Source organism: Nuphar pumila, chromosome 6 (assembly GCF_984573655.1).
Source record: "Nuphar pumila chromosome 6, dmNupPumi1.hap1.1, whole genome shotgun sequence".
Taxonomy (NCBI): Eukaryota; Viridiplantae; Streptophyta; class Magnoliopsida; order Nymphaeales; family Nymphaeaceae; genus Nuphar; species Nuphar pumila.
In genome coordinates this window covers 81,556,594-81,570,405 of record NC_143254.1, presented here as the reverse complement: position 1 = coordinate 81,570,405, position 13,812 = coordinate 81,556,594, and the positions used below count along the sequence as shown (strand labels likewise).

Sequence of the window (13,812 nt, the reverse complement as noted above, 5' to 3'; positions counted from 1 at the left end):
TGTCATTGGGAGCTAAAAGCCAAGCTGTTGCACATGGTTCTTACCAATGTACAGCCTGAGGGGGATGTTAGTCCTAACATGAAGGTTACTTCTGTAACTGTTCCAGCTCAGACTTGTCACTTCCATGGTCTTTTGTTGATGTTAACAAGTCCACTACGAATTTATAACACTACAAATCAGAAAGTGACATTGTGGCTTTGATGAATTAATTGTCATAGGTATTTTAGTAATTTAAAAATAAAATACATTACAACTAGTAAAGTATGTTAATTTTTCAAATGCACATGGGGGTGACAATTAATGCTTCAAAACCACCAAATCATTTTCAAGGGTACAAATTTGTGATGAACTTATATTGAGAGAGGTTATTTTCGTGGCTTTTCTGGAATGTTAATAAGTTCATCACAAATTTGTTCCCTTAACTTGAAAATGATTTGGTGGTTTGAAGCATTAATTCTCACCAGGATGTGCATTTGAGAAATTAACATACTTTACTAGTTGTAATGTATTATTTTTAAATTACTAAAATACCTATGACAACTAATTCATCAAAGCCACCATGCCACTTTCTGTGTTTTAGTGTTATATATATATATATATATATATATATATATGGAGAGAGAGAGAGAGAGAGAGAGAGAGAGAGAGAGAGAGAGAGAGAGAGAGAGAGGAATTGCTGAATGGAGCTTGCGAGTAACGTGTAAAGAAAAGTGTTCGTGTTGGTCATACATGACCATGTTCACACATGGGTTCATGCATTGAGGAGAGAGGTGGGTCACTCTCTCTCTCTAACGCATGAACCACTCGGTAGTGGGCCTATCCAAATGAGGCATGTTCAAATATGCTTCATCTGGATAGACATGAGAAAACGGGATATGGTTACCGCTCCCTCTAATGAGGGAAAGTCTGTAGAATCCTGTTTTGCTAGGTAACGACTACGTAGGGGAGTAGTAGTTCCAACAACTCTCCCTTATAAACGAAAAGTTCTTGCTAAAAAAAACAGTAAAAAAGAAAACCAGAAAGATCCCCCCTAAAGAAGGCCTTACTCAATTTCAATAATCTCAGACTCTTTATCTCTTCCTTCGGTGATCTTTGCTCTTCGTCTCTCACTGCTATCAGAGCCAACGTTGTAGTGTACTCATCCTTTGCTCACCGATGGTCATTCAGAGTTGCAGATCGTAGTGCGGGGAATCCGATTGTCGATCACTCGAACCCACCAAAAATTAAAAGAAAACAAGAAAAGCAATAAAATGGTCAATACTCCTTTTTTTTGTTTTTGTGTTTTTCGAGCAAAGGTTGTCGAAAATCCAATCGGTAAATAGTAACTGGCTCATTGGGGTAAGAAAAAAAAACTCTGGAAACACTTTTTTTTTTAGAGTAAGGCGTGAACCCAAACCCCTCTTCATTCATATGTATATAAAATAAAAGAAATAATAATTATAAAAAAAAGAGGAAACATTTTTTTTCTTGTCTGGCTTTTGCCGGAACAAAAAAAAAACAAGAAAAAAGGGGGAAGGGCATACACAAGGTCACCGGATCTGGAGACCTCTGCTTCACTATCGGATGGAAAACAAAACAAAAATATAAAGTTTTTTTAAAAAAAAAATCCTGGTCAATAAAAAAGAGGGGGCCCGTGTGGTACCGATCTCTGTCGGAATCCAGCAGTCTGCCCCCATCTGAGACAGAGGGAAACCCCTCTTTCAGTTTGGGTTGGGGTTCTGTTTCTTTTTAAGGAAAGGCAGACCCCGAATCGGGGTTTGCATCTGGCCACAGAAAGGTCACTGGATTTTGGTGACCTTTGTTACTATATTACAACTTTTTTTTTTTAAAAAAGAGGTTATTTCGTTCTTTATTTGTCGTTGGAAAACAAAAAAAAAAAATATCACAGAAGGTTGCCGAAAACTGGTGACCCCTGTTTTCTGAAACAAAGGGAAAAGGGGATCAAAGAGGCTACCTACAGGAAACACTGGCAGAGGATTTTTTTTTCTTTCGCAGGACTTGAGGTTGCGTTGGGAGATTTCTTGCCGGTCAAGGGTTGTGCCGGTCTGGGAGTTTTCTTGCCGGTCAGGAGCTTCGTCGGAGGAAGCTCTGCCAGACAAGGTTGCGCTGGAGGAACGACTACCGAAAACAACAACAACAACAACTACTACGCCTTCATCCCAAAACAATTGGGGTCGGCGATATGAACCAACAAAGAAAATCATTCTGGGTCTTCCACATGAATCATTCTCCAATCATTTTTATCCAATGTCATGTCCTCGGTGAGGTTCAAAGCATTCATATCCTTTCCTATCATCTCCATCCAAGTCTTCCTAGGCCTACCCCGACCTCTTTTAACTAATATATTTTCCCATTTCTCCATCCTTCTAATTGGAGCATCATTAGGCCTTCGTCGAATATGTCCAAACTACCGTAAACGATTCTCTCTCATCTTATTTTCAATGGGTGCAACGCCTACCTTCTTACGTATCTCGTTCCAAATCTTATCTTTTATTGTATTTCCACACATCCATCTAAGCATACACATCTCAGCTACACTCATTTTTTGAATATGATGTCTCTTGGCAGCCCAACATTCTGTACCATATAGTAAAGCGGGCCTAATGGTCGTCCTATAAAACTTTTCCTTCAACCGCAATGGCATTCTACGATCGCACAACACTCTAGTTGCACTCTTCCATTTCATCCACCCAACCTTTATCCTATGATTTACATCTCCATCAATTTCTCCATACTTTTGAATGATAGATCCCAAATATTTGAAACAATCATCCACCGGTATTTCTTGCTCACCAAGCTTCACTATACTCCCATCACTACTTCGTTGCTTACTAAACCGACATTCCATATATTCTGTCTTACTCTTACTCAACTTAAAACCTCTTGCTTCCAATGACTGCCGAAAACGAAAACAAAAAAAAATGAAAGGGAGTCTGTTTCCAAAAACCTTCTTTTTTAGTTTTATACTTTTTCTTAAGCAAAATTACTGTTATACCCATAATCATTTTGATAAATACTTGTTATATCCTTTTGCAGTTCATTTACTGATTTTCCCCTGATCATTTCTATTATTTTGCTTATATCCTGCATTATAAATTTACAACTCTACCCTCTCTATTTATTTCGTATTTGCATCTATACCCTCTATTTTATAAAGCAGGGGCCTCAATTTTTGGTAAATTCCAGAAAGAGACCTATACATAAAATAATACTTGAGGTAGACTTCTAATTTTCTGAAAATTATAGAAAGACTCTTGAACTTCTCTGATTAACTCAGAAAGTTCTGTTTATTATCTTAAGGGTTCTATCTTTTCTGTTTTTTCATAGAACCACCTCTAACTTTTTTGAAATTACAAAAAAGTGGTCAGTTTGTACACTTTGCCTTATAAATATCTATTTGATTGCAATAAGTAAGAACTTAATGTTCTTTCATTTTTTTTTGATATTTGCCTTAATAAATGTCTTATATCATTTATTTTTTGATTATAAACATGATATTTTGGGTACTCATGGCTAATGCTATGTTCTTTATCCTTTTGTTTGATGTTGGACATATTTTTATCATATCTTGCCAATATATAATAACAAATATCAGAAAAATGTCTAGTAGGGTCTGTGCTACCGAGTTAGCCAAAACCAATAAATTGAATGGAATCTATTTCCATATCTAAAAGAGGAGGATTTCTCTTGTTTTGACCTTAGAGGGCATTGAGAATACCCTGACTACTGAAACGATAGACCTAGGTGACAAAGCTCCTGAAGCAGATAAAAATGCTTATATTAAATATAAAAAGGATAACATGTTAGCCAGAACCATTATGTTCACCTACATGGATACTGATCTCATTAGGGTGTTTGAAGATTATTCTACTGCAAAGTCAATGTTTGAAGCTATCTAAAAAAAGTATGACACTACCTCAGAAACCCACGTTCAATTGCTCTCAGAGCAATATAATTCATATAAGATGCAAGAAAATGACAATGTAGTTGACCATGTGAATAAAATGTTAGTAATGGCAAAAGACTTGGCCGTCATTGGGAATGTGATTCCTGATCGTATGCAAATATCTATTCTACATAGCCTACCATTTTCATGGAAGATTGTCCAAACTGCTCTTAGGTTGAACTCTAAAAGCCTGACACTGGAAGAGCTGTCAGCTCAACTGAAAATTGAGCAACATATGCAGCAAGACAAGAAGAGCGAATTACATTTCGCTAAAGCTGCTCCTAGTAGTAGCCATAGTCTTTTTAGGCACCCATATTTCAAAAGAAAGTTCTTCAAAAATAATGACAAATTTGATAAGAAAAAGGGTCCAACATTCCACAAGCCGTCTGCCTCTTAAGTGAAGTGTTTCAAGTGTGAAAAACCTAGACACTTCAAGAAAGATTGTTAGAGTTACCCGAACAACAACAATAGCATGAACAATAAAAATGGCAGGCAAAATGAGAGACATGATATAATCAGAATGCTCATATGTGGACCAGGCACTTTCTGGATAGTGGGTGGATTCTAGAGCGACGCGACATATAGCCAAGAGCAAGGAAGGAATGGTGGACATGGTCGAGTATAAACTCCGGGACATCGGGTGTACATGGGGAACAACATCTACTATGATGATATGGGTGTTGGGGCTTATCGTATTGAAACTCTAAGAAACTGTTCTGTTATCAAATATTTTGATTGTACCATCCATGAGACGAAACCTAGTGTCTGTTTCAGCATTGGTCGCTAAGGGGTTTGAAGTTAGGTTTTTACCTGAAAAGGTTACTATGGGCAAACATGGTCGGGTTTTGTTTGATAGGGTTTTTGACAAAGAACATGAACTGTTTAAAATTTCAGATTCCGAGATGAATAAAATCTCATCTATTTTTGCTTATAGTGATAATGTCCTTAATGTGGATGTGAATATACAATACCAAAGACTCAAACATATTAATTTAAAAAAAATGGAAAAACTTGTTGAATTAAATATAATGCCTAACTTTGAAGAAACCTCTTTGCACATATGTGAATCATGTATTTATGTAAAAATGACAAGAAAACCATTTTCAAATAATGTAATTAGAGTATCTGAATTGGTAGAAATCATTCATTTAGATATTTGTGATCCCTTCAGGACTCAAACTCATAAAAGAATGCAATATTTCATATATTTTATTGATGACTATTCAAGATATAGTTATATATATCTTATAACATAAAGTATGAAGTATTAGAAAAATTTAAAGAATATCATCAGGAAGTTGAAACCCAACTTTATAGAAAGATTAAAGTTTTACGGCTTGATCGAGGAGGAGAATATAACTTAAATAAAATTTTTAAATATTGTAAGGCTAACGAGATCAAACCTCAAATTACCACTTCGGGCACACCAACAAAATGGTGTGGCTGAAAGATACAATGTCTCTTCTTGACATGGTTAGATGCATGTTATCTAATGCTTCGTTACCAAAAGTATTTTGGGGAGAAACGATATATACAACATATGTTCTAAATAGGGTTCTTTGTAAGGCTATTGTCTCTACATTTTATGAGTTATGAACTAGAAGAAAACCTAACCTAAGTCATCTTCATATATGGCGTTCAATAGCTCATATAAAGGTTACAGAGCGATCAAGAGATACACTCGATACAAGATCTATAAGGTGTATCTTTATTGGATATCCTAAAAGATCCAAAGGTTATAGATTTTACCATGCTGATAAGGGTTTAATTTAAAGTAGAGATGTATTCTTGAAAAATCAAAACATGAAACCAATTATTTCTGAAATAAATGAAGATGATCTTCTTGATTTATAGTATGACTTTGATGATTCACAAGAACAGTTAAGTAATGATGAACCAACTGTTATTATTCTGTCTACTTCTCATCAGACTCAAGTTGGCCACAAAAGGTCTAGAGCTCCTTCGTCATACTTGGATGACTATTATGTCTACTTGTCAGAGGAACTATGTTATGCCTTAAACCTTGATGACATAGAAGATAACCTGTCATATAATGAGGCAATAAAATCACTTAGTCAACAAACCGAGTAAAAGACATGAACGAAGAAATTGAGTTCATTGAGAAAAACCAAGTCTGGGAATTGACTGATTTACCTGAGAAAAGGAAAGCCATTGGATGCAAATGGATTTTAAAGAAAAAATTCAAATCCGATGGTACTATTGATAAATTTAAAGTTAGTTTGGTAGCTAAATGTTTTTCTCATAAAGAATGGTTAGAGTATGTTGATACATATTTACCTGTTGCAAAATTTGCCTCAATAAGGATAATTCTCGCTATTGTAGCTTGTTACGATATAGATCTACATCAATTGGATGTTAAAACTGCATTCCTAAATGGTGAGCTTAAGAAAACCATTTTCATGGGACAACTTGAAGGCTATGTTGTTAAAGGCCAAGAAGATAAAGTATATAGTTTGAAAAAATTCCTATATGGACTCAAGCAATCACTACGTCAATGGTACTTAAAGTTTCATAAGGCAATTACGTCATTGAGATTTGTGACAAATAAATTTGACGACTCTATTTAGGTTTGGAAAAGTGGGAGCAAATTTTTTATCCTCTCTGTTTATGTTTGAAAAAGTGAGAGCAAATTCTCTATCCTCTCACTGTATGTAGATGACATTCTTTTGACTGGAAACGATAATGATATGATTGTCAAAACCAATCCATGGTTAAATTCCTAATTCGATATGAAACATGTGAAAAACATCTTATGTTCTTGAAATTAAAATCACTCGAGATAGAAATTCTAAACTTTTAAGCTCGAGTTAAGAAAGGTATTTAAATCATATACGCAAGAAATTTAGGATGAGTGATTGCAAGCCTGTTAGAACACCTGTAATAAAATGTGTCAAATTAAGCAAGAATGATAGTCCAGTTGAAAGACAAGAAATACTGAATGTCTCTTATGCACAAACTGTTAGAAGCTTGATGCAAGATGCATGATATCAACTTTGTTGTTGGCTTCGTTAGTCACTCTAAAGTAATCTTAGTTGGCCTCACTGGCAAGCAGTGAAAATAATATTTCAATATTTAAAAGGGACTATAAACTTGAAATTATATTTTCAAGGTGATGCCTTGGAACTGATTGGATATTTTGATGCTGACTTTGCTGGTAGCAGAGATGATAGTAAATCCACTTATGGATATATTTTTTTCATCGAAAGAGAAGCAGTTTCCTGGTCATGTAAGAAACAAGGCTGCTGCTGGTATATTTGCTATTTGGATAAACCTCTTCATTAATGATTTGAAGCGGGATATAACCAGCAGGCCAATACAAATTTATTGTGATGGCCAAGTTGCCATCTCTCTTATGAAGAAGAACCGAGCAAACAATTCTAAAGTAAACATATAATGGTAAAATATCATTATATTCATGACATGATTGAAAAGAATGAAATCACAGTTAGTTACTTACCTACATCTCATATGATTGTTGAACCCTTAACAAAAGGCATATCAGAGAAAATGTTCTCAAAACGTGCATCCTGTATGAGATTAAAATATGTCTAATAAGACATATAGCTGGATGAGTAGCAAAGAAAATAACTTATTTACGAAACTTTGATGCAAGTAAAATACTCCAACAGTAAGAGGTAAAATTCTGTATCGTGATTCTATTCACATGTCCAAGTGGGTCATGTTGGTTATACATGACCATGGATGACCATGTTCATACATGGGTTCATGCATTGAGGAGAGAGGTCGGCCCACTTTCTCTCCAACGCATGAACCACCTGGTGGTGGGCCTATCCAAATGAGGCATATTCAAATATGCCTCATGTGGATGGACATAAGAAAGCGGGATATGATTACCGCTCCCTCTAATGAGGAAAAGTCGGTAGAATCCCATTTTGCTGGGTAACGGCTACCCAAGAGAGTAATTCCAGCAACTCTCCCTTATAAGGGAGAGGTTCTTGCTAAAAAAACAGTGAAAAAGAAAACCATAAAGCACTACGTCAATGGTACTTAAAGTTTCATACGGCAATTACTTCATTGAGATTTGTGGCAAATAAATTTGACGACTCTGTTTAGGTTTGGAAAAGTGGGAGCAAATTTTTTATCCTCTCTGTTTATGTTTGAAAAAGTGAGAGCAAATTCTCTATCCTCTCACTGTATGTAGATGACATTCTTTTTACTAGAAACGATAATGATATTATTGTCAAAACCAAGCCATGGTTAAATTCCTAATTCGATATGAAACATAGGAGAAACATCTTATGTTCTTGAAATTAAAATCACTCGAGATAGAAATTCTAAACTTTTAAGCTTGAGTCAAGAAAGGTATATAAATCATATACGCAAGAAATTTAGAATGAGTGATTGCAAGCCTGTTAGAACACCTGTAATAAAATGTGTCAAATTAAGCAAGAATGATAATCCTTTTGAAAGATAAGAAAGACTAAATGTCTCTTATGCACAAACTGTTGGAAGCTTGATGCAAGAGGCATGATATGAGCTTTGTTGTTGGCCTCGTTAGTTACTCCAAAGTAATCTTGGTTGGCCTCACTGGCAAGCAGTGAAAATAATATTTCGATATTTAAAGGGACTATAAACTTGAAATTATATTTTCAAGATGATACCTTGGAACTGATTGGATATTTTGATGCTGACTTTGCTGGTAGCAGAGATGATAGTAAATCCACTTATGGATATATTTTTTTCCTCAGAAGAGGAGCAGTTTCCTGGTCATGCAAGAAACAAGGCTGCATAGCTCAACATACTTAGAAAGCATAGTATATTACCAGCAATGCTGCTGGTACATTTGCCATTTGGATAAGCCGCTTCATTAATGATTTGAAGCGGGATATAACCAACGGGCCAATACAAATTTATTGTGATGACCAAGTTGCCATTTCTCTTATAAAGAGCCGAGCAAACAATTCTAAAGTAAACATATAATGGTAAAATATCATTATATTCATGACATTATTGAAAAGAATGAAATCACAGTTAGTTACTTACCTACATCTCATATGATTGTTGATCTCTTAACAAAAGGCATATCAGAGAAAATGTTCTCAAAACATGTATCCTGTATGAGATTAAAATATGTCTAATAAGACATATAACTGGATGAGTAGCAAAGAAAATAACTCATTTAAGGAACTTTGATGCAAGTAAAATACTCCAACAGTAAGATGTAAAATTCTTTATCGTGATTCTATTCACATGGCCAAGTGGGAGATGTTGGTTATACATGATCATGGATGACCATGTTCATATATGGGTTCATGCATTGAGGAGAGGTGGGCCCACTCTCTCTCCAACGCATGAACCACCTAGTAGTGGGCCTATCCAGATGAGGCATATTCAAATATGCCTCATGTGGATGGACATAAGAAAACGGGATACGATTACCGCTCCCTCTAATGAGGGAAAGTCGGTAGAATCCCGTTTTGCTGGGTAACGGCTACCCATGAGAGTAGTTCCAGCAACTCTCCCTTATAAAGGAGAGGTTCTTGCTAAAAAAAAACAGTGAAAAAGAAAACCATAAAGAGCCCCCCCATCCCCCCCGAAGAAGGCCTTAATTTCAATAATCTCAAACTCTATTTATCTCTTCCTCTGGTGATCTTTGCTCTTCGTCTCTCGCTGCTTCAGTTTGCGTGTGTCCTCAATGATGGCAAATAAAAGAACAAGAGAAATGAAAAATATCTCATGAACATACATGCCCTGTATTTAGCTATAATCTGCTCTAGCTAATGTGACCTTCAGATTTTTAATCTTGCTTCTGGTTGGTTGGTAAATTTTGTGCTATGATTATTTCCCATTACTTTTTTCCAAACTAAAATGTATTTTCTGCAAAGGAACATTTTATGGTTTAAATCGATACAATGCCTTATGCTGCAGGTGCAGGGCTCTGGGAGTGGTGGTTGAGATGGACCGTATACTGAGGCCTGGTGGTTGGGTAATCATCCGTGATAAGATTGAGATATTGAATCCTCTAGAAGCCATATTCCAAACATTGCACTGGGATATCAGAATGACTTATTCCCAGGACAAGGAGGGGATCATTTGCACTCAAAAAACCATGTGGCGGCCTTGAATCACATGGATTTCTTTGGGCCCACTAATAATATGTTGATCAATTTTTTGCAGCTACAGTCCTAAGAATGTTTGAAAGTTAAGATCCCTGATATTGTATATGGCTTTCTATTTGTCATGAAAGATACACCGGTGGGTAACGTCTTGTAGAACTTTTGCCCAAGAGTGTGATAAGATGGCTTTTGGAGGAGCTCTTGTTGCTGTCTTTGCAGGCTGAACAATCATATATCATAGTAATTAAGTTACCGGGGCTCCAAATCCTGGTACTTATTTCTGGTTCTTCATCATCTCCTGTCACTTGGGCCTTGCCAGTGAAGTTCTCCTGTACTAGATACTGCATGAGTTACACAGATCTAGAGGCCTGCAGCTATGGAAGCAGACTCTAGTGGAAGGCTCTCCCTGTACTGGAAGCGGCAAGAAGAGAATGAGAGGGTCTACTAAATGTTCACTGGTTTTCTAGAATAATGTTTTATGTTACATATGGTTAACCCATGGGATACATATGGTTACGTTCAAGGGTGAGTTTTTTATGTTACCGAGGAAATGCATAAGGGAATTTTGGCCTATGGTTTCAGCTACTTTAGTTTTTGTTTTTCCAATTTATTTTTTTCTTCAGGGAAGAAAAGGAGAAATGGGTGCTGATCTTATGTATAGCAGTGTAAGGAGAGGTGGAATGCTCATGATATGTGCAGTTTTGTTTAAAGCTTCTGATACTCTATACCACACGCTTATTGGTGGGTTCTCCAACTATTACATTTTTCAAATGCATCATTTAGTTTTTTTGATTTGTCCAAAGATGTAACCGAGTTAATTTGTTCAAACTATGCTTTGATCAGTAAAAAATTTGCAACTGCTTATCAGTATCAACTAGCCTAATGCCAACAAAAATCGAATATTGGTGATTTGGCTTCTCTTTACCATATTAAATTGCAACCTCATGAGTGTTTCACCTCTTTCAATATCTGTGCGGGAATGATTAGCCGTTACAAACACTCCATATGCCAAAAAAAAAAGAAGAAAAGACGGCAAACAAACATTCTAAACTCGACCTTCCTGCTAGAAGAATGTTCACTGTTGAAGAGCAATTTGCTGATGTAGGAAACAAGACAAGCTGCTCGTGTCTTAGTTCGTGTTCTGCTTGGCTCGGCTAGTATAGGCTTGTTAATTAGAAATAAATATGTTTTACAACAAACAGGTCTCCCCTTGGTTAGTAGTTGTCAGTGCACGTCTCCTTCTGGTGGGATGTTGTAGGTTCAAAATCCAGTGGTGCGTTGAATAATAATTGGTCGGGGGTCTGCCTAAACCCAGCTTGCCTTTCAAAAAAAAAAATATTTTACATGAGAAATGGGTAGGTGCGAATATGTGCTAAATGGGTTTTTCTGCTCTTCTGGTGTTTTTTTTTGCACTTCTGACCTCATAAGTGTGTTGGGCATGGTCGATTTATGAGGAATCCACACCTGTATCATGTATTTTTGATGAAAAAATGATATTTGAAGCCTTGAAATTTTACAAAGATTTTGCACCGTTATTTTTTTGAATATTATAAAAACCCACCCATGTATCAAAATAGAACACTTTAAGAGCTGATTCCTATAAAATCAAGTACATAGATCTGTATGGTAAGAATTTAAAATATAAGAAACCCTGAAAATGTCATTTAACCTGTATCATTTAGCACCTATCATTTCACACATACATATTAATCTGTTTTACATATATTTATTTTATATTGCATTATAGATGGTTGAAGTGTTTGGCTTGCAAGTTCAATATCTTGCAGCATTGAAACAATGCATTTATTTTGTAAACAAACCAGATTAAGCTTGACTCAGTAGATTTAGAGTCAAAATTCTATTATTTTTTATTTTAAAAAATACATTTTTTTATAAACAAGGCAGCTTGGGCTTGCCATGTGTTCAAGCTCGGCTCCACTTACCACAAGAACAGGGAAAGCTTGAACACCATCTGTTCACCAACCCTATTGCTTGGTATCACTGCTTGTTAGACTTGCTATGTGATTGGTGACTACCATCGATGGTGGTTTTGGATCAGTCCAGATGTTTGTTGTGCCTTGATTGGGTTTAGTTCAGACCTTATTTGGCAACAAGAAAAGAATACAGAAAATGATCGTACTCTACACAAAAAATGTCATGTTTCTCGCAATGCTTGACATCTTAAATAGTCAATTATAAAAGAACTTTTTTAACCTTCGCATGTGTGAAACTCATAAAGTTCGCGCGATATCACTCTGCTTGTTCGCTATCACAAACTCTCAAAAGGTGGTTCACACATTTTTTTTGCGGACATCATGAAGTTCACATAATCATATTTGTGAATATCTTGTTAAACCCAAAACCTCTAAACTTTGTAAATATACTTGACTAAATTCACATATATACCATCCTAAATATGTAGATTTTCTCACAAATATAGAAAATTTCTCCCAAATATGTGAATTGTTTTTGTAACTAACGAAGTTCGCACAACTTTATCTGTGAACTTCTTATAATTAAAACATGTCGAAATTTTGGAAATATTGCACATGTGATTCATAAATTTATTGAAGACTTAAATGTAAAGGTCCTCATATTTTTATAAATGTCTCTATTAGCATTAATTGTGATGCTTCGATATTTAAAATGCTTCAAAAATAACAAAATGATGGTTCATATTTTAAGGATTTAGAACAACAAGGGGAAGATGTTATGGTTAAGGTAGAGAAGATAGGAGGTGGAGATGCTAAGGTGGTAAATGATCTTGATATCTTCAACAAAAGTAAAAGATCTTATTTGTGGAGAGTGCGCAGAGGAGGCGGTTTCACCTTAATTATTTGCTCAAGAGAAGAGAGGGTCTGCAAATAAAAATAGTAATCCGACTGGTATTAAGAAGCCAAAGATCAAACCACCAATGTGGAGCTATGTTTGATTGAAAATGAGCTCTTGAAGGAGCAAGTGCATGCTTCAGGTCGGATTGTAGAATTCACATGATCAAGAGTCGGATTGCAGAGGAGGCAGTTTCGTTTCAATCATTTGCTCGAGAGAAGAGAAGATCTGTGGACAAAAATAGTAACCCGATTGGCATTAAGAAGTCAAAGATCAAACCCTCTAATGTGAAATATGTACTGTGAATGTAACATGTTCATTTTTATATGAATGAAATGAATATATGTATGAACATGTTTATTTTTGAATGATTGAAATGAATATATATGTGAGTGTTTATTTTTTAATGAATGAAATGAATATATATGTATGAGTATGTTTATTTTTTAATGAATGAAATGAATATATGTTTGACCACATTTAGTTTGAATGAATGGAATAAGGTCGTATGAATATGTTATTTTCATGCGAATCTTGCAAGTTTCAAGAGGTTTCAGTTTCAGAAAGTTCGTAGATTTGGTTGTGTGAACTTCACACTATTTATGCAAAGTTTTGACCATGAGGTTCAGTTTAATAGAAAGTGCACACATTTTTTATGCGATTTTCATATCATATATGCAAAATTCATGATGTTCACAAATATGATTATGTGAACTTCATAATGTCCAAAAAAAAATGTGCAGACCTCTTTTTAAGTGGGAGGAAATTCACATATATTTAAGAAAATTTACGAATTTTCTGTAGAAGAGTCATTGTTCTTTGAGCTGTATCTCTCTGATCCGATGTCGAGACATAGGCTTGTTGCAATGCCTCGAGATTTTAACCACTTGTAAAACACGTAAAAATTAAATCTTTTTTCTTCTAAAGATCATCAACGAA

At 35.5% G+C, this 13,812-nt stretch overlaps 1 protein-coding gene across 1 annotated transcript in view; it reads left to right on the top strand.

Moving 5' to 3' along the window:
* LOC149834952 (S-adenosyl-L-methionine-dependent methyltransferases superfamily protein) overlaps positions 1-10,904 on the top strand; it is a 66,736-nt gene extending 55,832 nt beyond the window's left edge. Inside the window, exon 7 of the mRNA XM_090010348.1 lies at positions 9,857-10,904. Coding sequence (XP_089866474.1) covers positions 9,857-10,052 — 196 coding nt within the window. The 3' untranslated portion in view covers positions 10,053-10,904. The remainder of the gene's footprint in view (positions 1-9,856) is intronic.
* The last annotated feature ends 2,908 nt before the right edge of the window (positions 10,905-13,812 follow it).